We start from the raw sequence: 21314 nt of genomic DNA, 5'->3' as shown, positions 1-21314 counted from the left end.
TGCTCTTGAAGGGTCTGCAGTGGGACAATGCAGTGATCTTATATGGCAAACTGTGCTCCCCAGCTGTGCTTATCAAAAGTTGAAAAGATGCGCTGTAAGCCTTTGAAGCCTGCTGTTTTGTTTAACTTAGAAATCCTCTATCTGCTCTGAAGCTCCAGTAAGATTTCAGAGCTTACAGATGCACCAATCCCCTTTCTGATGAAAGTGCACTGCTGTCGCACACTATCAGGGCTTCACAGACAACATGCATTTAAATGTTTGTGGTTTACAGTGTAAATGTGAGCATGCAGGAGAAGGAGTCTTTGGATACTTTTCTGTCTTTTTACATTAACAAAAAGCACACATCTGCACAACATGTGGGGCCACCCGGCAGGTTAATAAATCCGACCACATGTATGATACTCTCGGCGATAGTAACGTACCACAAACTCTGTCACCAATATTGAAGGTTAACTAGATGAATGTGCGTCCCGGTGTGCCCCATGCCTCAGGGCACGGCTCCACCTCCACTCCTGCCTCCTCAGCCATGGCTGGAAAATATTCCTGAATTGGCCACGCTCTATTAGGCTGTCACAGGCTCGGGTGATTAATGAGGCTGGCACATGTGGATGAGCCACGGACAGCATGCTGCAAACTGACCAACTGACTGGTTGAGCTGACGGGGGAGAGGTGGTGCTGAGAGAGCTGAGGCCAAGGTTGAATGGGTTTTTTGGCTTATGCTGTTGCTGAACACACACCTTTACACACACACACACAGGAAAACAAACACACACAAGTGTGCAGGCACGCTGCTGTTTTCTGCATTTTCTATTGAATGAAAAAGAGTCACATGAGAGAATGTAATCAATACAGCTGCGTCATTTCCTGGACTCTCTCCCTCTTGTAGAAACCGTGTAATTTATCTGTGGTTTTCCATTCTACTCTCACCCCAATCACTCAATTTCCCCTCATTCACATATGCTTAAGAGCATCCTCTCCTCTCCTCTCCTCTATCCACGTCTCATCTTTGCTCATTTCGTTTCTTTTCATATGATTTAATTTATTTTCTAGTCCTCTCTTAGCCGACTGACACAGACAAAAACAATCAACCAACAATCCCACCCAAACATAACCGAAGAGTAGAAGGAAATTCATATTTCATTTTTCTTCTCAAAACTCACAAATATTTTAAAAAATGGGTCCCGAAAAGATTGACCTGTTATCACTGTTCTCTCCAGAGCTGTATTAATCCACTATCTGTGAAAACAAAGTCAATGAAAATGATCTAAACCTTGAATTGGGCGAATAACCAACAGGGACAGGAATGCTTAGAGGAAAAATTATGTATTCTTGACTCTCTTGTAAGATTAACTATTCTTTATGCAGTTTCGCAAAAATATCTGGGTGCATAAACACAAACAAAGAGTTTGTTAAAACACAAAAGTAATTGAGTAATCGAGTAATTGTAGAAAAACCTCATGTTAAAAGCTGTAAAGAGAAAGAGACACTAAAGTTTAAAGGTAGAAGAAATGAGAATTATTGTTGGGGTTAGCTTCACAGTGGCTCTTTGCCATCTCTGGCCTGTCTGACAAACATTTGATGTCTCAAGACTAATTCCTTTCTTCAAAGACTTCTGCTGATTAGGAAAAAGGTTAGCAGGTGACACTAAGGGTCATGGTGCCTTTGTCTGGGAAATTGTAATTACTGGTTGCTGGATTATACGAGGGTGGGAAGAGGCCACGATTTAATCTCCCTCTATATTTACAAAAAAAGAAGAGATTTTCCAGGTTTTTTTTTAGGTCACTCAGTTCAGTAACATTAGAATTTAACGATGCCTTTGACAAGTTGGCGGTCAGATCTCTGGTGGGTGTTGCTGCAAACCTCATCCTTATCCCTTTTATTAATCTTAAAGATGTTTTTCAACAAAGGGAGTCTGTGTTTTTATCGTGTACCCGGAGTCTTGCTGACATGATACATGATACTGAAGGCTGCAGACATTTTTTTACACGACAAACTGCAACATGCTGTGTCATTATTTTATGTACGAAAAATGTTGACTTTGAAAAATGACAAAAAAATTGCAGTATTGTTGATTTATTTTGGGGCTGCAGACATCTGACATGCTACTGTGAGGGATTTTTTTTTTGCAGGAGAGTGCAGCAGCTCCTTCAGATGGGAGCGTGTCACAAGGTGAGATGTTGATAAGCACTGCATCTGTTGTCTGAACACAGTTGGTGTGTGAGAAGCTTATGTGTGCGAACACGTGTTAAAGAATACCAGACACTAAACAAAAATGTTTGCACTTTCTTGGCAGATGTAGGGCAGCGTGTGAGCATCCTTCCCTGGTGTTTATCATAGCGTGTTTTGTCGTGCACTCACAGTCAGCCTGTGCACAGATGAGGCAGGCGGTGGTGCCGTTAAAAAAGGTGAGAAGGCCGGCCACAGCAAGGCTGATGTCCGTGTTGGTTGGACGCAGGTCAAGCGTGGTGAATCGGGGGAACTGAACCTTTAGAATGTCCTCTGGAGCCACCTTGACGTAGGGCACCTGCGGAGAGATGCTGATGTTAGACTATCTGTTGCTTTGGAATCATTCACAATTGTTTTTGACATTTTGCATTCATGTTCAACTTTTAAAAAAAAGAAGCAGACGTCTGCAGACAGGACAACCTTAAAACAAACAGATCATGTCAGTTTGAACTGCAGAATAAAAATAGTTCTATGTCATCAGACAGACAGAAGAAAAACAACTCTGTTGAAACAGGTTTAATCAGCTATGATATAGTATAACATACAAGTAACCCATGGGTGTGTGGTGCATATTTGGAACACATATTTTTGAGTGACTGAGGCGCTGAAGCTCATGTTTAGTACAAATAAGGATCTAAAAACTTATTTTTGTTCCACCCACACAAACAAGCCCTTGTTAGACAAATCTCCAGTTATACACCCCCTCACCCACTGGTACAAAACATTTGCTTCTCCAGCTCAACATGAAGCAGCTCAACAGTGTGTTTCAGGTTAGGCTTTATATAACACACTGACAAGAACATAACACTGACCATACAGACAAATGGGTTGATATTTTTTGGTATGATATCGTTGTTGTTGTTGTTGTTGTTTTTTTTTGGGGGGGGGGGGGGTTATCATTATTATTATTAGTTATGTTTACTTACCTGGTAGAAAAAACATGTGTTTATTCCACAAAGCTAGATTGAAACATATTGTCCAAAAACTGTAAATTCCTAATTTGGGCCAATTGCCTTTGCACTCCAGAAAACAAATGAAAAAGGTGACAATGAGGTGAGAGTGTCGACGTGCATTTGCAGTTGACAACCTAAACTCTTCAGTCGGCAGACAACAGCAAGTGCTCAGTTGGACCCAAGTTGGTGTTGGGCGGTTACAATGCTACAAGCAGCTGTGAGGTGAGGGTTTAACACAGAGCTAGACGACCTGGAGTCCAGACAATTACATGTCAAACAAAAGGTTCATCTATAAAGCTGATCAACAAAGGAGAAAAATGAGGGAATGAAGATTGAAATTTCAAGTTCCAGTAAAATAACACATGAGAAGCTACAAGGAAAATCCATACAGGATCACACATAGGAAGGTTAGACAAATCAAACAGCCACAGAAGGGATTGAACACAGGGACTTATTTTACAGAGTAATCAGGTAAAAATAAGAGTCAGGCACACAATGACAAATGATGGAATCAAGACCAGGATAAGCAGCACAAGAGGGAAGTTTGTACGACAACATAAAACAGGAAATCACAACTGAACAACCAAATGTAAATGAAATACATAAAAAAACAAGAAAAACATGACAGAGGTGGAAGCAAGAAACTACAGGCAAACAGCCTGAAGGTAGAGCAGAAGTGGAGCAGGGGCCTTCGGGCGTATGGCCTTGAGGCAAGACGGAAGCAAACCTAGTGACTTCAGGAAGACTGGCAGATGGGTGGAACTTTTCTGGCGGATGGACGACAAGTCAACCAGAGTGAAGTTTATCTGGTTGACCAGGATACGGGCAGAGCCTTTCAGGAGGATAAGGATTACCATACAGCACGAGTCTTTGACGAAAGGAGGTCAAGCTGACAGACAGAGCCTGTTTGAAGGATCGGGTAGGGGTTGCATATGAGCTAAGCCTCTGCATGGGCCTGCAACAGGCGAGTGCAACTCCTAGACTGGACGTTGCAACTGGGGATCTGGCAGAAGACAAAGGCAGGATGTAACATGGTGAACCAGGGTAGAGCTATAGATGAAGAAATGTTGGACCAGGGTAGGACCCTGCAGGAGGTTAGAGACGTGGTCACTGGACAGACGGTCAAAAGCTAAGACACTTACGGTGTCAGTGAACCTTGTGCAACAACTCTAGAGGAACAGAGAATTGTGCAGTAGCTCTGCAGGAATGGGAGACTTTTCCAGTTACTCAACAGAAACAGTGGAAATGTGCTGAAGATCCATAAGAATGAGCCTTATGCTAAAGCTATACAAGAACAAGCGGCTTAGAGTAAAGCTCCGCAGGAACAGCGGACTTGTGCTGAAGCTACACAGGAAAAAGGGGAAGAGTGCAGCGGTTTTACCGGGGCAGGAATGGGCCGAATTGCTTGCAGGGAGCTTGCTTGACATCAGTATTAAAAGGAAACAGAGATTTTGGGTGTCAGCAGTAGCAACTGACTTCGAATCAAAGAGTTTAGGCTGAATGGAGTTGAACACAGAGGCAAGAGTCTGCCAAGCTGCCCACTAGTGACCAGACAGGACTGATAACAGTTCTTTGGCTATGGGTAGCTGAGTCTCTCAAGCTCAGGGCAGCTTAGTCTCTGTGGCACTGGAGGGTTGAGACTGGGGCACTGTGCAGCAGAGACTCTGGGGCGCTGTGCAGCAGAGTCTCTGGGGTGCTGTGAAGCAGAGACTCTGGGGTGCTGTGAAGCAGAGACTCTGGGGCGCTGTGAAGCAGAGACTCTGGGGCGCTGTGCAGCAGAGACTCTGGGGCGCTGTGCAGCAGAGACTCTGGGGCGCTGTGCAGCAGAGACTCTGGGGCGATGTGCAGAAGAGACTCTGGGGTGAGTGCAGCAGAGACTCTGGGGCGCTTTCTCTTAGGGATCGTTACAGTGTAGTGAAGCTTGATTCAATGTAGAGTAGCTGATTGCTTTGCTCACTTCATTTGACAAGTTGCATGCTGAACACGGGCAGATATCCTATGAATATCCAGACCCAGAGTGAGTAATTCTCTTTTTATGGCAATATAATATTGTGTATGTGGAGAAACATTATTCTGCTCCATTGTTCCAAATAGGATTTTTTTTCTTCTTCTTCAAAACCAGCTGAAATGAATTACAATATCTTCAAACACCCTCGCAGTAGGCAAGTATCTTGACCTCATAGGCAGACATGTAGCCTATTAATTTATATGTCTTTTCCTTCAGGGCAAACTAATAACACACTTGAAATTCTTCAATCAAAATGGGAAACAAACACATTAAAGTGCAGAACCATATCTAATAAGGTGCATGTGTTCTGACAGTAGACAGAGCAAAGATCAGACACGACGAGTAAGTAAAAGAAAGCCAGCCAAGCCTACAGTCAGAATCAATGAATACACAATCCCTCCTCTGCATTGATTTTCTGTAGCTTTGTGAATATCTGTATTCTGCAGCTGCAATGAATTCATCATACCACCACCACTGTACTAACAGGTATGTTTTAATACAGGCTCATCTCAGCTGTCAGAGTGGAGGCTATGTACACTGAAACTAACCTTTCAGCCTTCAATGTTCACTGAGCTCAGCAACAAAGCTGCAGATCTGGTGAACATGTAGAAATGAACAGAATTACATCCACCCAAAGCCAACACACATGCCACCTATTTTTTTCTAAAAAATCCTGATCTTTTTCGGTTGATTTTGTGAAGGGATATAAGTGACCAGAGCCAACAGTACCTCCTGAGGAAAAAAGCAGCGGGAGAAGGAGTGCCGAGAAGTGGGGCAGATGTCAGGTCGTTCAGCCAGCCCAACAATGCAGTAGAGAGCATTGGGGCTTGAAGGGGATACAGGAGGACATGCTGGGTCCGAGAGGAGGAACAGGGAAGGGAGCCTCTTCATCATAGCAGATTGCCTGTCTGTGTGGTTCCTGTTGCCCGAACATTGCTTTCCCCCTCGTCCTCACATCGCCTCGATTGGTTTTTCATCCCTGCCCATCAGGGTGTAATGGAGTCCCACGGTGTCTGGATGGATGGAGGTACAGCCACAACTGACAGACCCCGCTGGAAGGCCATTCTTTCATCTCAAGTCATCTTGAAACCTGTCATAGTCTTACACCACACTTGAGAAATTTGCATCTCTTCAGCTGTGTCCGTCATCTTCCCTGTTGCCTGTTTATGATTTGTCACGTCTTCTGTACATTTCTATCCTGTTGTTATCACTCGCCCCTGTCCCCATGGGTTCTTTTTAGGGCTGTCACCATTAGCTAGTTAATCCCGACTAATTATGGTCAGAAATTAATGCTTTATTTATTTTAAGTCACGATTGATCGCATGGTATTTTCGTCTCTTAAGGTGCACCGTGGAGAAGCCTCCACAGTGTCTCCCTGTAGTCACAGTGATGGAAAGGGTTGACACTGCTGCATCTTTTAATGGATCATTTCACTTTCAAAAACTTCTAGACAGCCCAGATGAGTAAAAATTCATATCCACCTTATGAATTGATTCACATGGAAAAAGTATCCATTTGCCCCCTAAAACAGGGGAACAGCCCATTGCATCACCTTATACTTAATTCAAATGTAATCTGTAATCAGGGCCAAAGCACTGAAATGTAGGAAGACTTGATCACTTCATTCAGCATTTACATGACATCATGCTTCAACACAATTTCCCTTGGTAAAAGCATCAAAAATGAATCAGTTGTTCAAGTCAGGTAGTCACTATTATCTTCCTGTGGACTGAGTATTTCAATCTAAAACTCAGGGGTAATCCAAGCAAAGATAATGAATCCTAACATTACTAACCGGAAGTTATCAGCCTCATCAGAGTCCCTTGCCAGAATTCTTATCTTAAACCAACAGCTAGCAACAGTCTCTCGTCTTGTCGATTAATCTCAGAAATAAAAAGGAAAAGTTTTGCTGCATGTGTCTATGCAGGGCACGGCTTCAAAGACCCTGACATCCACCTCAGCATTGCTCTGCAGTAAATTATTACTATGACAACAGTCCTAGTCCTAAACTGGCACAAATTGTCACATCTCATTTCTTGTTGATTTAATGTTTTAGACCAGTGCTTCCCAAAGTGTGGGCACTGCAGGTGGGCCGCGAAAAGCCCTCCACCAAGTATAAAAATAAAAGAAATATCACTATAATTATGTTTTACCATGAGTGAACCCTTTAAATGATTAGGAAGGCCTGTAATGACTATTCATGGACATAATGTTCAGTAAACATTGGTGTCTATATTTCCATAATATCATGTTGTTATGTCCAATAATTGAACTAACTAAAGCTAACTGAAAGTGATAGCTGTAGTCATAACTTTTATTTTATAACAGGCCCCGGAGTAATTTTGTATATCAAAGTGGGCTGCAGCAGTTTTAAATTTGGGAAATGTTTAGTTTAGACAATGGGACTCATTTATTCGACTTCGTTGTAATTGTTGAAGCTTTTAACAAATATTCTTTAGAAAAAAAACAACCAATGGGGAACATGACTATATGAAAGATGAAATGGGCCGGGGGAAGAATTATAACCAAACTCTCCAGTTGGTGTGTTTTACCTCATTGCAGCATTACATTAGTCTCTATAGCAACCACACTAGGAATCTATTTTATTGAAACAGGCACTGTCAAACACATTGTTCATTACCTACAAAGCACGACAGACACTATCTCTGAATAGCTGGTAGACGAAAGAGAACATAGACATGTGGTTCTCAGGAGATGTTGAGCAAATACAGAACTGAAAAGAGGGAATATTTCATCAAGCAAAACACGCAAATACAAAGTTGATCATTTGGGCGTGTCCCTTTTACTAGCCTGGTGTTGTTGCACATTTCAATAAATAAAGGCCGGCCTCAATGAGAGGCCCCTATGCATTTTGTGTTATAAAAGCCATACCTGATTAAGGTTGGTAAGACTGAAACGTTGTGTGATTCAATAAACATGTCAGCATGAAGCTAGACAGTGAGCGGGAGCTTTTCTCATCGTCCTTCAGTTTTCAGCCTCCTCAAGGCACCGTTACACATTCAGGTATGCAGTGACTTTTTTCAACAGTGTTCCAAAAGTCATCAAGACCCCAAAAAGCAAAAAGACTAATTTCATCATCCGTCGAAGAAAGACAGAAAGGAGTGCATTATGCACTGTAGTGCGCTCAGAGTCTCCTGTGTGACGATCTGGACAAAAACTTCTTTCTGGTATATATGTACACTTTTATAGTCTCTCTCATCTTTGCAGTGCACAGGTTTTGTTTGAAATAATTAAAGAATTGTCTCTTATTGAAGTCCACAACAATAGCAGGTTCCTTTCAGAGACTGAAGTATATAAAAGCTCAGGCAACTGTTGTTCGCTTTATTCACGCATGATCTCATTGTTGTCCTGTGATCTTGTGAACTCGCAAATCCTCACAATAGAAGCTGCTCAGGGCTATGCTGCGCTTAAAAAAGTCAGAGGCTCTAGCCCGGGTTTGAATCTGATCTGTGGCTCCTTTCCCGCATGGCATTCCCCTCTCTCTCTGTCTCCCTCATTTTTTGACTCTACCCACTGTCCTTTCTCTGAATGAAGGCATAAAAGCCCCAAAATAAACCTTAAAACAACACTCAAAATTTAGCAAGTGTATTCAATACTAGTTTCTAGTCAAAAGCATCTCTTTACACTTTATATTATAAGCCTAATTCAGCTGACAAATCCAGATAAACATCTTATTTCAAGATATATAAAAAGTGTATCTTGTCAGGTGAATGTGGCTTTTAATAAATATGATGACATATTTTGACAAACTTGAGATATTTTGCATTGTGGTGCTTTGACAACCAAAGTGCAGAGACCTTGTTTGTTGCTGTCACATTTAAAAGCAAATAGAGACTCGGTCTCAATGTGTCGCACTTTAGGTGTGGGAGAGAAACTAATTACATCTAAAGAAAACGGGAAGTGTGAGGGGAAGAAAATCACAGGCACACAATAATGCCAAAGTTTACCGCTCTGCTTTTAATAATCAAATATCCTCACTTTAAATAGAAGTAGGCATGATGGGGACTGGAGTGGAAAAGAAACCAGCAGATGACAGGGGAATTCAGAAATGGTAGAAAAAAGTGAGACAGAGCAGAGCGTAAACCTTTTCAGTGAGAGGCTGAAATGAGGGTTTTTACTGACACCAGTGTAAGATAAATAAGGTGTTTATTGAGCTGCAAAATCATGCAAAGCTACTCTAAAGGTTTCTCAGACTGACAAGATGAAAGGTAAGACTGAGTATAATATGGGATCTTTAAACCTTGCAGTGTAAAATTTGATTCAGTTGTCAGAGGCAGTTTGTCTGGTTCTTTCCCCTTTACTGGTTCATTTCGAAAGACACAGCGTTTTAAGAGAATTCAATAACATCAGCATTTGGCTTTGTTATTGTTTGGTCTCTGTGGGCTACCAATGCATTTCAAGTTAAAGCAGAGTGTTGTGGTCCTCATATATTATTTAAAAGATGTTGTACTTATTAGCAATTGGAGCAAGAAAACATAACAAAACTTTGATCATTATGTAATCACTAAAGCCACGTATTAGTTTTCAATATTTCTTTGATCATAACTGACGTATATCACTGGCATCAAATAAAAGTTAAATGAGTGATGGGCCTGCCAGGCATGGCAACGATTGATTTATTTCAATGTTATTATTCTCTAATATTTTTTACTGTCATTAACTCAGGCAAATTTACCTTTGCTTAATGTTTAAAGAAAGTTATTTGGTAGAAGAATTGTTATAAAAAAAAAACCTCATTGGAAGATATAAATTGTTTTATTGTTTTAGTGTGTGCAGTGGCTTAGTGCTACAGTCTGTGTAGACTTTAAACCCTGCTCCTGCAGTCACATGTTGAAGTGTCCTTAGGCAAGATACTGAACCCGACATTGCTCCCGCTGCTGCTGGGGTGCCACGTGAATGTGAATGAATGGATCAGTTAATACTGATGGACACTTTACATCACAGCCTCTGTCATCAGTGTGTAAATGTGTTGTGAATGTGTAGGTGTGACCTGCGGTGTAAAAAGCTCTTTGATTGGTAAGGAGGTAAGGCGCTCCACAAGCTCCACTCTGTTTTCCATTTACCATAAGAGGACAGGGTTTAAATGTGCACAGGTCTAAAAATACTGAAGACACTTGTTGTTTCAGAGTGTATGTTTAAAACTGAGACTGAGTCTGCTCACTCTGGCTTGGCTGTGTCTCTCCTGTCCACATACACTTGTATCTATGTGTGTGTGTGTTCCCTGCAGTGTGACAGAATGGCTGGCACTTTTGACAGGCGTTTAATGAGGATGCTGTCACAAGACACAGGCTTTGCACAAGAAACACATACAGACAGACAGACAGACACACACACACACACACACACAGTGAGGGAACTGGACACCTATTTGGCAGCAAAATTACCTCAACCCAAGTGTAGTTTAATCTACTCAGATAAGCTATTAAAACAAGAAAAACCCTAACCAGCACAACTGCACGGCCAAGTCGAAATGTGCTGTGAGCAGCTTGTTAGAGGAAAAAAAGTTTTTTGTAGCTTACAAATGACCTCTGATAACCCCTTTTAAATAGAAAATTCAAGGTTACATTTAAGAAATGTTGTTTCCAAATCAGACCAGCCATTGGTCCTTCAATAAAATGCAGCGATGCAGTCTGAATGGAAGGAGAAAGCTTTTTTCCTTCCATCCAGTCCAACAAGCTCTGGTTGCCGTGGTTGTTGAGCTGACAAGTGTACCCAGGCAATTCTGCTAGGTGTCTGCTGTGACGTCAAAAGTGCCTGCCATGAGGTGGTCTGAGTGAGGGGAGGTGAAGAGGAGGTGGATGTGCAGCAGTGCCATATGGAGAGCAGAGACATAATGAGCGACTACATCTGTTGGCCCCGACTCAGAGGGACAGCAGAACAGAACTCTGTTTAATAGAGAATCAAGACATGAGCAAAGGTAACATTAGCACTGTTCGTCAGTGTTTGAAGTGACTCATTTACATCACCACACGCTGTTGACCTAGCTATCAGTTAGAATACAAAACATACAACACAGAAACACAGATCTGTCCTTGAAAAAACTTGCACTGCAGCCAAATGAAAAGCAGTCATTCAGCTTTAGTGAGCAGAATAAGAGGTCCGCTTAAGCCGAAGTAACGTTTTTTTTTGCACTTAAATTGGAAACGTCCGGGCCTCACTGAGGGCACACAAATCCATGGCCACCGTTTGCAAATCAGGGTGCACAGTTCAGGAAACCGTCTCCACAGACTTGTCCACAGATTTGCGCGCATGTATTTGCCAATTAAAAAGTTTGATATTTTCACTTGACTGATCATTCGGCTTCGTGCAACACAATAAAACTCCTGTTTTACAAGGTTTCATTAGCGACTCCATTATCACAATAGGTGAGCCTTGTATGGGGAGGCTTGCTATCAAGTTGTGGCAAAACCAAAGGAGAGCAAATCGCATGAAGAGCAGCAGAGAGAAAGAGAGAGAGACAGAGAGAGAGAGAGAGAGAGAGAGATGAGAGAGAGAGAGAGATGAGAGAGAGAGAGACAGAGAGAGAGAGATGAGAGAGAGAGACAGAGAGAGAGAGAGAGAGAGAGAGAGGAGAGGGGAGAGAAAGAGAGAGAGAGAGAGGAGAGGGGAGAGAAAGAGAGAGAGAGAGAGAGAGATGAGAGAGAGAGAGAGAGAGAGAGAGATGAGAGAGAGAGAAAAAAATGACAGAGAGAGAGAGAGGAGAGGGGAGAGAAAGAGAGACCTTTCCCAGGTCCCTAATGGAAACGCACCAATTGAGATGCAATGCTTATGTCAAACCTTCAGATGCCTTTGTTTCAATATTGTTCTGCAGCCGCTTGCTTCCGATTCCAGTAAGCCATTAACTGCGATTAAGTGCTATGAATCATGGAAATTCCTGGACATTTACAGGACCTGAAAATCTGTTATATTAATGCAGTGTTTAGGATGATTGTTGTGACAAGCGTCATCATCAATAAGCCTCCTAATACACGGAACATCTGTAATAACATTAAATGGAAATTTAGAAAACGCAAGTAATCTCATTTGAGGGTCTTTTGCATATGCCGGTGTGTGTGTGAGTATGAGAATAAGTTGTTCTTTACACAAACTAAAGTAAGATAGAGAATCAAGCACAACTAATAATTAATATACTGTAAGCTAAAAAAAAAACTCCACCTCCCATGTACAGCATCATTCTGTGGGATACACAGAACATAGTTTAATCACTTTGATGGTTATCAGTTGTAGAGAGCCACCCAACAGCAGAACACAGAGCCCAACGCCTGGCTGGAAGTAGCCTTTTGAAAAGCCAGAGAATTATGTTGGCCACTGAGCATTAGAGAACAGATGCTGCTGGAGACATTGTCCATCAGTCAGCAAGTGTGATGCCAATGCTGGAATGCCAGCGATGAGTTGGCAGGGATGGTGTTTCAGGGTGGCAGGAGACAGAGGAGGACAGGTGGTAGTCTATTATGTCTACCTGATCCCGTTTCGAACCAAAAGGTTCATGTGGGATTTAGACACCAGCTGTTGGCATTCAGAAACAGCAGATGAAAATCTTGGAGGTGAGAAGGCGAGGCGATGCGACACTGGAGGTAAGAGATGCCACGTGTCAAAGCTGCACTACCCACAATCTCCATCCCCAGCAGCCAGCTCAACCCAGTCTCAGCACATGCAGTCAGATCTCAATTTGTGGTCGTAATGATCCTGCATCAGGTCCCTGCAGTCAGAGCAGAAGTAGACCAGAGATAAAGATGAAGTGTGCTGTGGATCCCTGGGTGCCTTTTAGGCGAGTGGAACATTGACCACGAGATCTCTATCTCATTGATCTGCCAGTTCAGAGAGAAAAAATGCCCTGTCCTCCAGAGAGGCGTGCTTCCCAATTCACAGCTCTATTTTTCAGCAAACGTCTCAAATAGCAGAAGGAAATGCTATTAAATTCTACTAAACATTTTTCTACCAGCTTAGTAGGTATCATTTTAAGTACTGATAATAAAATAAGAAATTGCTAATTTGATTTGGGGAACTGTCTCAAACCCCCTATTTGATTAAATAATGTTATATTCTTTTGCAATTACTATTATTTCAAGAACAAGAAAGAAGAAGGAAGGCAGAGTGTTTTTCTTCAGCCAAAAGTTTGCTTATTCCAGTCCTGGGAATCAAGCCAAGTGTTTGAGTAGACACAATAACAAAGCATATATAGCTCAACTTTATGAAACAGAACTGGCAAACACTTGGTCTAACAAATCTTAGAGAACCTGGCCTTTGAGTGGAACAAAAAACATATTGATGGCGAGACAAAAGACCTGAATGTTCTTAATGAGTTTTCGTTTGCAGATTGAAAATGGTAGCGCATTAATTCAGTCTGCAGCTGGCAGAAAGCTGAGCAACATCAGCTGACTATTGTATTCTTCAACACACGACACAACGCAAGCCCCTTCAAGCTGCTGATTAAGACAAAACAAAAGCAAGTGTAAGAAGGATCATAACCATAATGACCACAATCAGCTAAATGGAAATCAATTTTGCTCGCTGCTCAACTGGGAGACCCTGTTGTCTCTCTTTCATCTTAGGGATCAAATCAAGAGACTGAATACTTATGATAATGGACTAGACTAAGATATAATGGACATGGTGTTTCTGCTCCTTGATAAAACAGATCAATAGCGTTGGGATAAATGGGTCAACAGGAGTGCAGACAGCAGCTGTGCTCCTCTAATTATGATGATGCAGAGACAGAAGACACACCTGTGTGCATGACTCATCATCAACAAGCACAAACCTTAGGTACATGAATAATTTGTTTTATTTTAATTTTCTATGATTCATCATTGGAATAAAAATACATCTGTTATCATTATTATTGTTTTGAAAAGTAATCCCTGACACTTTGCTTAACATAGCCGAGATAGCCACAAGCAAACAGTAAGAACAAAGCACTTGTCGGTAGTTTCCCCCTTTTTCTTTGCAATACATTTGATATATGTGCAAAAACTGCATGTACTTGTAAATTATATAGTAAAACAATCGAGTATGTCTTTCAACAAATGTTGCCATATACTGTATGAGTCCCTAGAATCAAGTTATGTGTTGTTCAAACTTCTGCCAAACCAATCAATAACCAATGTTAAACAGAGGTGACAACATTTTCAAAGTTTGGCTCTTGCTATAAAATACAATTTTAATTCAATAAAATAAAGGGAAATTCTGTTTAAGAACGCACATACTTCTTATCAAAATTAAGTTGAATTCCACTAATAGGACGCATTATACAAACCACCTCAGAATGCAGAGATACAGTGAGGTTAACTATACCTACTTCAAAGTTTTAAAACATTATTTAATATTACATTGAGATTTTAAAAGCGACTGAAGGGAATAGTCTTAACCTATCTACTGGCCTGTTATTTCATTTTATGAAATGACAGTTTGATGCAAAAAGTTCAGATTAAAGAAAGTCAAAATGAATAAAAATGAGAGGGATGATGCACCTCCATTTTGAGTGTTTTGGCTAAGCACATGCTGTAAACCTTCTAGTATTTTTACCCTCCTGAATGTAAGATTGAATTCATTGGATTACTTTTCAACACAAAGACACAGGTAGTTGGACATACAAAGATTTGCTGAAATAGAAACACAATTGAAACAGAATTTGTTGTTGTTGTTGTTCAAGGAGGACTTATTGTATTCCACTTCTTTGCAACCTTTACAACAAAAGAGGAGAGTTTCTATAGATCCTTATAATTGCTAATGATGACACCCAGTGTCTAGTGGACCTGGAATTTTGAAATAAATGGATGATCACTTGAGTGAATAAACAGGAACTGTGTTGAGCTGAAGGTTCAAGCAGATCTTATTAAAGGTAGCGACAGAAGGCTCATTTGAATAACATGGGTTTTTTTGTTAGCGATTTTGGTTGGAGAATCTGGAAAAAACTAAGTTGAGTGTCTAGGAAGTACAGACATCCCAATGATACTCAGCAGGCACCTTACTGCTCTGAATAAGTAAGCTGGTTCAGCTTAAGTTTTCAAATTCATTCTATATACATCATAGCAATGTGTCTTCTCCTCCAGCTGCTCGTACTGTGCTGAGATAAAACATGCAGATCAGCTCTGCTTAATCAGACCTGATTACTGATTGTGACCAATAATGTCTCGCATGCTGCCAAAACAACGTTGCTTGTTGCTGGAGAGCGTTTGATTTTTACAAAAAAAAAAAAAGTTTGAGCCCCATTACAGCATAGAGCTGAACCATAAGCTGCAGAACAAGACTGACACAGCAAAACTAATACCACTACATAGAGATCCAGCTTGAGACTGATGGAGGGTGATTAGGGAGAGGTACAAAGAGAGGGAGAAAACCTCACAATATTGTTTCCCCTCATGTTTTAAGTTTCCTTAAAAAAAATGGATGATCTTGACCTGGTGGTTATCTTTGCTGGAGTCTCAGACGCCTTAGGCTGAGGCTAAAGCTGAAAAACAGGTTGAGGAAAGGACTGAGAAAGGGAACTAGATAACAATGGGGAGACAGAGAAAGAAAGAGGTGAGAAGAAGGACCTTTTGTGGGATTAGAGCTAAGGCTTGTGTAAGGGTAGTGGCAGATATTAGAGGGTGGACAAAGGTAGAGGGGTGAAAATTGGTTTAAACTACAGCAAGGTGAAAGGAAAAAGGAAAAAAAAAGACCAATGGTCCATTGAGCAAGAGAAGAGGGTATATCAAAGAAGCAAAGGGCAGAGGTGTTTGTAAGATCCACAGAAAAATAGAGGGCATTATTGAATGTGTATCAAGAAGTCCTCAGTTGGTTTTTGAAATAGAAAATGGCTAAGCAGCTTAAAAAAAAAAAAAGTACCATGCAGGCGGTTTTGCAGGTCTTCTTAAACTGTACAAGGTTCAACATCTCCTTGAGCAAAATAAAGCAGCTCTAAAACTCCAAAGCATAAAACTTTAATAACAATCACTGCGAAAAGAAAGCTATATTTATAGATTTATATTATAATTAATAATTAATAATCAACCTCTCTCTAAACTGAGAGAGTGTTTCTATAAGCCATATAGAAACAAAGGTTTTTTTATTCATTTATATGAACGCAGTGCTGTGTATCACTTCAGCAGTTCACAGTGTTCACCTATTACCACATATTAATGCAGGTTTGATTAAAAGGGGAACTGTGACCAGAACAATCAATTTATTATTAAGTATTTCAGGCAGGATTTTATTTTTTACAATGAGAACAAATCATGGTGTCAAAAGCGAATGACAACTCTCCTACCTTTGTCTTATCTTCTTAAACTCTGGATTAAAGAGCACAGAAAATATTTGGATGACGCCAATTCCCACATGTGTAAGAAGAAAGCTGAGCAGCAGTTGGTACACAAATAGGAGGTGTGTGTGTGTGTTCGCTCTGCTATGACAAACTATGGTGCAGTGTCTGGCAGGTAGACGTTCGTTCTGAAAGTGAGCACCGCCACCGTGTAAATGCTCTCTGGCCAGAGAGGATTTGCTGGGTTGGCTAGCTAGCTCTTCAGTTCACAAAAAGCAATTCCACACTATGTGTACCACTGAGCTGCTGCACAACTCAGCCATTTAAATCAGTTTGGACAGCTCTACACACACTGAGAGCAAACACAGCAGGGTGAGTATCTGGACAGTCAAAGGGACAAGTAAATGAACCCTCTCAGATCAGTGGCGGATATACTCTGAGTGAGTTTGTTATGAATGACTCACAGTGATCGAGCAAATGGAGCGTTGGACCTGAAAAAGTCAGCAGAGAAAGTTTTAAAATGTGTAAAAAAAAAAAAAAGCATTGAGCAGTTGCTCCTGTTTTGTCAAGTGGAGACGATGTTATTTTCCTACTATAAAGTCGTCTTGAGAAATATGTTCTACTGCTAAATGCCTTGAAATTAAAGTCAGACCTCTAAAGGAAAAAAAACAACATATTTTCAGTGTAAGTAAATACATTTTTTCAGTGCTGCGAATCACTGTAACACATCAGACAGAGGCAGACAATGAAACAGGTACAGTGACTAAAAGAGGAAGAGAGAGAGAGGTACAGAGAACCTACAAACAAATACAATCTAAAGATAAATAGTGCTGTCAAAAAATGTTCACATTATTTATAGAATTTATAGAAAGTTTGTATAAAAGTGAGTCTTTATGGGTTTCTGTATAAGTCTGCAGGTGTGTGTGTGTGTGTGTGTGTGTGCCAAAGCACAAATCTCTCATTATTGCCTGCCTCAGATGTCTAAGCTATAATACTGACCCCCAAACCTCAATCCAGCGTGCTCTTTGTTTGCCCAGCGGACCTCAGGCTCACCTCTAAATCCAAACTGAACACCACCCTAACAAAACGCAGTAGTGTAATATCTCTGTACTCCTGCAACCAGATGGTTTTGCAAGCCCAAGGCAACCCCTAGACATCAGACTGGACATTAATATTCATCACCACCACTTCTCTTTGAATCATGGAGGAATATGTTTCCCTTTTTTGAAGATACAGGGATGCTGCACAGTTCCCACTTTGTGGTAGAGAATAAAAAGGTAAGGGAAAACGTGGAGTAAAGCTGCTAAAGCTGAATATGACTAAGAGCAGTGGAGTAAGTTAGTTAATAAATGATTATATGGCACATGAAAATGTAAGCACTGACCTTAACTCAGTTTAGTAGCTTAAGATGGTTAATTGCAAAATGGCCTTAGTCTGTGGTATTTTATGGAAATAACAAGATGAGGATTGGAAATAGAGACTAGTGTGAATCTAAATGGAAAATGTGAAGTCCTGGATCTATCCTGTTATTTCCACGGCACCATTTTTAAATAGGAATCTATTTTTCTCCCCTTGACATTCACAGGAAACAATGAAACAAGAAGAAAACTGCACAGCACTCAGTCTGCAGATAAGAAGAAAACTGTAGAGCAGGAGGAGTCTCTCATCCAAAGTCCCAGTTAGTGTTTCTCATTAGTTGATATGAATCTGCCCTTCCTCCAAATCCTGACCTCGAGGTTTGTATGTGAACCAGAAGAAGATGAAAACAAACTACAAACATGGTGCACACAGTTGACTCTTCTCCCACAGTATAGGTGGGTTTCTTTTGTTGCTATTAGTCATTATTAGCAGGAAACCCAGATGGGCTCAGTCTGACTTTTCTTCCCCCTCCGCAGTGGAAGTAGCAGTGAGGGAACACAGGGAGATATTGATGAGGATTGAAAGATGATGCACTGATCACCCTGTGGGGTCTGTCAGCTGCAATATTGCACACTTGGTGAAAAATTTACTCGCAAGAAAATTCTGCCCCATTTGTTTTGTACCGCAAATGGCCTATTTTCCGCACAAAATATAGCAACATGATCAATGCTAGCAGTGCATTTAAGATTTTTTATTCATCCATCCATCCATCCATCCAATTTCCAGACAGCTTTTCCCGTTCGGGGTCGTGCGGGGGCGTGGAGCAGATCCCAGCTGTCATTTGGCAAGAGGTGGGGTACACCTTGAACTGTTCACCAGTCAATCACAGGGCTGACATTTTAGAGACACCAATTTTATCCCTCATAATAATTCCTTAAAAAAGACTGGGTTATGATGTAATGTAAAAATTCCATGTGAGGTGGAGTTTTTTTTACTGGAAGGACTCCTGAATTCACTCCAACATATGCCCAGCCAGGCTAGCCAACACGAGGATAAGGGTTCTTTCTCGCCTTCGAGGGACAGACAACGACAAACAGCTGTATGACTCGGTTGAAATGTAACATTAAGGCAAAAGTAATATACTCAGCTCCTGCTGAGCAGACCTCAGGCAGTGCTGCAGACTATTTGCTGCCAAGACCAGAATAAAACTTTACATTATTTCCCAAAGGATCGCTGGTTTCTCCACCGTTCTAAGGAGGAACAAAACTGCAAGGTTAGTGCTGCTTATTTTTAAAGATAATTTCACAATGTTGTATAAAACATAACTTTGCTTCAGATGAATCCTCTCACCCAGCAGTGAATTCTTTTCTTGCTGCAAAATTTGCCGCTGTGATGGACGGTAAATGAGCTTAGATTATTTAATTTACATCATGCAGGGAAAGTATGATCAGCTGTATTTTTTGATTGGCAATGTTAGCATAGGATGTCTTTGGTCTTAATTTGTGAGAATCTGAAATGTAAATACTTGAAAACCCAGACCAAAACCCCAAAAATAAACACTAAAGGCAGAATATTTTGTCAAATATTATTTTCTTAAAGCACTTATAACAGAGGCTTCACTATATAGAGCTAAATGTTTTTCATATACTGTGTCGTGTTTTGTGGATATTGTGAGATGAAAACAGTCATTGTTGTTAACGTGTCGTAAGGGTTTTTTTTATTATTGTGAGCTCATCTACCTGACACACCCACGCACCCTCACACCCACGCACGCACACACGGAAACAAAGCGTTCTGACTGCTGGTTTTTCAGCTCTGGATTGCTGGGATGAAATCATTTTTTGATGTGATGCTGAGAATGAAAAGCAGCAGCAGAAGACCACAGCTGAGATCAATTAGCTTAATTATTCCACTTATTGTCCAATAGCTTGAAAATATTTATTAATGCTCTGGATGTAACACAGCAGGAGAAAAGAGGATTAAAGAACCCCCCCCCCCCCCCCCTGGGGAAACATCTACCAATGTTTTCCTCTGGCTGTTTTTATCTGCTGTCTATTGTCTGAAGCAATATGTGTCCTGAAATGCAATTTTGTTTGTTTTAACATCAAAATTCTTAAAATACTCCCGTCGTCTGGTTGAATATCTTTCATGACTTATCTTGTACTGGAACGCAACACAAATAAAAATGTAACAACACATACACACTTTGGTTAATATGAAGCCTGTAGATAAGATTTGCATGAGAAACATTGACTTCTGTCGGATTTGGTTTCAGATGAGAATGTAACAACATGTTCCCTCCACTTCAATAATTCCCATTTCTTTTGCTTTTCTCCTGTCTTTCATATTCTGCTTTAACCGGTAGTGAAAGAGGAAGCAAGAGATCCTCAGTGGCTATCGTTTGAACTCTAAAAATCAAATTCCTCTTGATGCTACTGTAAGGTGAGAAACATGCCACAGCACATTAAACTGTGCATCCCCACAGAATCATGTGAGGGAAGAAACCCTTCAAACTATTTAACAATGTCAAACACATTTCACAGAGCCGGCAAAGATGAGCAACATATGGGGGTAAAAAGTGCTCAGAGCTGTCTGGCAGCTGCACATCCGTCCTGCTGCTCTGAAGTGAAAACTTCACTATGAACCATACTGCAACAACTTGTCAAAGCTGAAGATGAAACACAACTTTGTGTGTAGTTGATATGTCAAAGCAAGTGGTGAAATGTAAAAGAAACATTTCCTCATTTACTATCCACAGGTTTAACATTTAAATGACTTGTAGTGTTGTAGTATAAGACCACACTAACTGAGCTCAGACATACCCGAGACAAGAATACTCCGAGACCCATAAGACCAAGACATTTAGGGATCAAAGCAGGTTGAGACCGAGACAAGACCAAGACCATAAATATCACTGAAAAATCATCATCTTGTGTGCACGGGGCGTGCCACTCACTCAAGACTGTAACACCAGGACGGTGCGGCCGTAACCAGGGGATAACAAATAAAATATGATTTAAATAATGTTAATTGTTATTTTAGAAAAGAGTGATTTCATTTGAATCAAAGTCATGATGTGGAAAAATAGTGTTGGTTTTGAGCGGTCTTGATTTAAAATTCGGAGTCTGCTCTGTCCGAGACCGAGAGAGGCCTGAGTAAAAATACCTTTAGTGTCCAACCAAACATGGATTACAATGGAAAGTAAGTGTAAGCACAGGGATATAAATAGTAAAGAGTGTGTATAAGAATTAAATTAAGCTTTTGGCACACTATTTAAGAATAATCACTGCGGGAATATAGTCAATTTCGGGAACTAAAAACAAGCCCTGATTGGGTGGTAGAGTAGAGATTGCAAGATTGATTTATGGCAATTTTCCACTTATTTCACCTCTGCTGCATTTTGCATGCTGACCACTGCCACCTCATCAGTCATCTCACAGTGGCTTCCAATTTCCAATCAGGCCAGTATTTAAGCCTGTCGTACTCTCACTCTGCCATGATGTCCGCC

At 40.9% G+C, this 21314-nt stretch overlaps 1 protein-coding gene across 1 annotated transcript in view; it reads right to left on the bottom strand.

Moving 5' to 3' along the window:
- The window catches only part of grik4 (glutamate receptor, ionotropic, kainate 4), a 245424-nt gene that overhangs the window by 74299 nt on the left and 149811 nt on the right, over positions 1–21314 (bottom strand). Inside the window, exon 6 of the mRNA XM_061046622.1 lies at positions 2359–2524. Coding sequence (XP_060902605.1) covers positions 2359–2524 — 166 coding nt within the window. The remainder of the gene's footprint in view (positions 1–2358; positions 2525–21314) is intronic.

Source organism: Labrus mixtus, chromosome 9 (genome assembly GCF_963584025.1).
Source record: "Labrus mixtus chromosome 9, fLabMix1.1, whole genome shotgun sequence".
NCBI lineage: Eukaryota > Metazoa > Chordata > Actinopteri > Labriformes > Labridae > Labrus > Labrus mixtus.
Note: the sequence above shows the minus strand (reverse complement) of the source record. Positions and strands in the feature narration are given on the sequence as shown.